This window comes from Wasmannia auropunctata, unplaced genomic scaffold (genome assembly GCF_000956235.1).
Source record: "Wasmannia auropunctata unplaced genomic scaffold, wasmannia.A_1.0 LD336053.1, whole genome shotgun sequence".
Lineage (NCBI taxonomy): Eukaryota > Metazoa > Arthropoda > Insecta > Hymenoptera > Formicidae > Wasmannia > Wasmannia auropunctata.
Window position 1 is genome coordinate 3,931,838 of NW_012026837.1, and position 5,111 is coordinate 3,936,948.

Here is a 5,111-nt window from a genome sequence, read left to right on the forward strand (position 1 = left end):
ATTGAAATTGGGATCAAGCATATCACACACTGTTAGAAAGATACGAAAGATAATTTGTTTTATCGTCCTCGCTTATCAATTAATTGAGATAATCGCGGAGCGATGCAGTGCTTTCCTTGCACCGCGCTGATTCCCAGAAGATTATCCGTAATAGCGTATAAAACATTAATTACCCTATGCTAAACGGAAGATAAAATAGAATTGACTCAACTGCGCATTTTTGCGTTCAAAAAAAAAAAAAATGCGCGATGCGTTATTTTTATCGCTCCCCATTCGCACACGCGTACACGCACGTGCGTCGCGAGACACCTATTACTTATTGTTAGTCTTTTGCAAATCGCGTAGTTGCAACCGCCATCGTAAATTTTCCTTCTCCGCGACGCGTGGAGAAATAGGAGAGAAAGAGAGAGAGAGAGAGAGAGAGAGAGAGAGAGAGAGAGAGAGAGAGAGAGAGAAGAAAAGCAAACGTAGGAAGAGAAATAAAACGACAGGGTGGGAAGGTGCGAGAGGAGATCCGGAGAAGCGGTGGAAGCGCGTTTTAAGCGCCGCGCGCGCGATGCTCCAAGTGCCGCGGGATGCGGCGGTGACGGGCCGTTATCTTCGTCACGATCGAGGAATGTAATATCGTCACCCCAAGCGACAAGAGTTGCCTTCGCATCGCCGTTTAGAATACCGTCGTCGTGTGCCGTAGAGGTAGGATGAGGAGGGGTGAGGAGAGCGGAAGGGGAAGGGGGGACACGGGAACGGGGATTAAACTGCAATGAAAATCCACTCATTCTGCGCTCCACCGTCCGCCGCCCTCTTCTCTTTTCCGCTTCGCATTGCCAGCGCCGGGAGAAGCGGGTAAACAAGATATTGCTTTGTACGCGCGCGCGCCCTTCACGTCTCTCGCTTCCGCTTTTACCGTTTTACCGTCGTTCTAGCTCGCGTCTTGCCCGTTATCGCCTTATCTCGCGCGCACGACATCCTCTCTTCCCTGGAGCAGGAGCAAGGACCAAGAGAACTGCTCGCTCTCCGGGCCGATCGACGGATAGATATACCATCTGGTGCGACTTTAGACGACTTTTGCCCTTTAATTATCTAGCGAGATTTAGAATTCGCAATCGGTCGTATCGACGACGAATAAGTCGAGGAGCAGATGAGGGACTGATGGGGATGATGATGGATAACGGTCGCGCTTATTACTTAACGATACTTTATTGTTTTTATCATTACATATTATTATAAATCTATCATTTTGACACATACAATACTTACTAAGATCTACTGACGATTCTTTTTAACGATAGGATGTGTGTGTGTGTTTAGCCTATAACTAAACATATATCTCGACTTCGCTGCTTTCGACGCTTAGCGGAGGAACAAAGTGAAATACCGCGGCGTGCGTCTCGTAACGAATTGAAAAATATACGAGATTAGTAAAATATATCGTTGCAATTCGCTAAACACTCACTCGTCACGAGATTTTCACATTTCGAGTACGCTGGCCGTCGCAGTGTAAGAATAGGCTTGTTTATTTTTACACTAAAATAATTTGGATCGCCGGCAAATTCCAATTTCGCTGTCGTATAATATAATTACACACGTTGTTTGGAATTTTCGAAAGCATCGTTTAAGCGCGTCATGTATTTTTAATTGAATGTCACATACATACAACGTGCACTTCTCACGTGCAGGAATTAATTTACTCGGTCATGCATATTTCGACAGTGATTGGCTTTAACAAATTTAGATTTCATCAAAGCAAGATTCTTTTCATTTCTATATGATAATTTGCTGCGAAACTTAACCATCATACAATTTCGACTCTTTCAAGCTTTTGAAACTAAACGCGCATTTTAATTAATCGGCACTCCTTTGACGCTAATTAAATCTTTTTGGCAATATACAATATGTTTAAAATACTTAAATCACACTTGTTTGTTTTAAGTCTTGTACAGAAACTTGTGTTTAAAGATTGCACGCAGGATTCCTTCGTCGGATACAGTGCAAAACGGGGGATAAAAGCGTCATTGGGGATCGTCATTATCTTCAAAGCTGCGACCTTTCGCATCACTTCAACGCGCGAGAGAGAACGGAAAACGTTATCCTAGTCTCGTAAAATGGCCATATAGGTATTCACAGTTACGTACGGATCGCGCTACGGATTCGCTGTATGTACACCAAACGTCTACTTGACCGCTTACGGCTAAAACGGGAGGGGGGTGGCGCGAGGGCGGCTTTACATTAAATCCACCGAAGAAAGATTCTCCCCGCTATAACAGAGTGCTGCGCATATATTTGTCTGGGACTATTTACAATGCCGATATTAATCGACCATACGGAAGCGGCCTAAGTTCGCCTAACCGACAGATCCAGGCAACAAAAGTGAAATTAGGGGGGAGGGAAAGGGGGGAGGGTGGCAACTTATCCGCACAACGAACTTTGTTCGCAAAAGCTCGTTCGACGAGTGGAAGTGCATTATTGTTCCACTTCTCCTGTTGCTGCGTGTTGATCAGATTCATAATAATTAACGTTATCAGGAAAATCCAAAGAAAAAATGCCACATTCAAAGGAAACAAAAAACTGATAGTGAATTTGTGCTGTTAATTATTACCCCAAAAAAAAATTTCCATAAATGAGAAATTATGCATGGCAGTGATGACAAAAATTTTTGATTTTTCAATTTTTTAATAGAAGAAAATTCGTAAACAATCAATAAACGGAGAAAGATTTACACAATTGAAATGCAATTTTATATTAGCAGTGAAAATTAATTTGATTATAATGCATCTATACTTCCACTAGTCGTTTTAAAAAGCAACACGAATGTAAAATGAAAACGCTACGACCTATTGCACTACGCCTTTTTACAGAGATGCGCCGATATATACGAGACGCGCTATTATCCCCGATACATCATCATTAAGTCGATTCATACGATTCTTTCTATAGTTTCTGCGGACGCATCTTGATTACCTACTCGGCAAGACCATCAGGAATTTCATGCGCCAGGATTGCTTTGATTACATGAAGCATGACCCACGTCTCGCCTTACCGAATAAAAATTATTGGATATAGATAACACAAATAATCTGAATTTCGAATCACGATGTGAGTCCTTCTTGTCGTCTGCAATCGCTGAATATTTTACTGCGAAAATATACTGGCTAATACATGCAGAGCGAGCATCTTGCTAATTTTTAGAGATCCGTGTCGAAGGTTCACAAAACGCTCGTCGAATATGTAACAATTTTATTACAGATAAATTCTGCCCAAATGATACGGAAAACATGATAAAACTAAAAACCAAAAAATTTTTGTAAAAAGTCAAAAGCGCTGAAAATTTTAATGACATACATACTTCTTTCTTTACAATACAGACTATAGACTGAATAAACTGTGATCTACATAAGAGGAAAAGCGACTTCCGAATTGCGAAACGACATCATGCTCTGTATTTATTCGCGAGATTAAAATGTTTCATTTGGACAGCATTGGTCAAAAAGAATATCTGCTAAACGACATCAATTACCATCTGGAACGAGTAGTCCTTTGCGGTGCGATTGTTTCAAACTCTTTCTCGAATCATTCTTGACCAGCCAAGTCTCTAATCAGTCTTTGACGGGCACGATTCACCAACGCGGTCTCGCTGCGGTCACCATTCGATCGAGTTTTAGTGTTCACTTCGCGATCCTATCACTCTTCTCCCCAAGAAGAGAAACTACGATTTCTCTTCCATTTCTTTACTTCTCGGGAGGGCAGAAGCTGAAGCTTCAAATTGTCGATAATGGCGGAACTGTCTTGTTCAATAGTACGAATTCTGTTTACGAGCGCTTTGATGCTTATGTTACGCCACTTCTGGCCCTCCTAAATGATTCTGCAACCACGCCAAGCTCGCGACGGGATGCTACAAAGTGATTAATACTTTCGGAAAGTCGCCGTCTGTCTTTGGCGATTGGAAGGGAAGGTCGCCCAGGCTCCTAGACGAGCGGCGAGAAGGCGGACGCCTGGCTCCTGATCTCTCTGTGCTCCGACGGGCTGAGATCCAGCAGCGCGCCGCAGTTCTGATCGCTGGCCGCTTGCTTGCCGATGAGCGCGTCGATGCTGAAGTTGCGTTTCTTGTCGACGCTCGTCGTATGGCTGACCGGCAGCGTCGTGACCCTGGTGGAGGTCGGGTCGAGCTGCCTGATAGGCGGCGCCGTGATGGGCACCGGTTTGTAGAGCGGCGGTGGTGGTTCCAGGAAACCGCCGAGCTTCAGCGCCTCCAGGGTCGACGGGGAGAAGTCTAGTAACGGCAGACCGGGCGGCGGCGACAGGTAAGCGGCTCCGGGATAGGCGAGTGCGCCCGGGTGACCGCCGCCGCCACCCGGACAGGGTCCCCGGTCGCCGCAGATGGCGAAGGTGGCCATGATCGCTCGGTCCCGCAGCACGTAGTGCGGCGGTGGCCTCTTGTATCGCTTCCTGCGTCTCAGGAAGCTACCGTTGTCGAACATGTCCTCCGCCAGCGGGTCCAGCGTCCAGTAATTACCCTTACCCGGGTTCCCGGGCTCGCGTGGGATCTTGATGAAGCAGTCGTTCAGCGAAAGATTATGCCTGATGGAGTTCTGCCAAGCGGGGAACTTGTCGTGGTAGTAGGGAAAGCGGGACATGATGAATTCGCAGATGCCGCTCAACGTCAGCTTCTTCTGCGGCGACTGCAGGATCGCCATGGTGATCAGCGCGATGTACGAGTACGGCGGCTTTATTAGGGACGACGACATCTTATCGGAGCCGTAGCTGGTTGGCGGTTGACCGGAACCGCCGGATTTTCCCGATTGACTCGACGCCGACATCATCGAGTACGTTTTCTTGGAGCGTCCGCTGCCGCTGCCGCCGCCGCCGCCGCCGCCACCGCCTCCGCCTCCGCCGCCGCTCCGACTCCTGCCGGCCGACGGCGGCACTGACGTCGGCATTGGTACCGGCGAGCAGCTCGGCATCACCGGGCTCGACGACGTCTGCGACGGCGGCGACAGGTCGTTCTTGTCGAGACTCACCGGGTCGACGATCATGCTGCTACTGTCCGAGTCCCGGTCGCTGTCCGCGCAGCCGTCGCACGACAGGTTCGACATCATCATCGCACGTGGCTCCAT

The 5,111-nt window shown here is 47.3% G+C and overlaps 1 protein-coding gene across 1 annotated transcript; it reads right to left on the reverse strand.

Annotated features, from left to right (window-relative positions):
* Positions 1–3,962: 3,962 nt before the first annotated feature.
* LOC105451153 (forkhead box protein D3) lies at positions 3,963–5,111 on the reverse strand. Its single transcript, XM_011691431.1, has one exon. It carries the CDS (start codon positions 5,109–5,111, stop codon positions 3,963–3,965), a length of 1,149 nt encoding a protein of 382 aa, XP_011689733.1.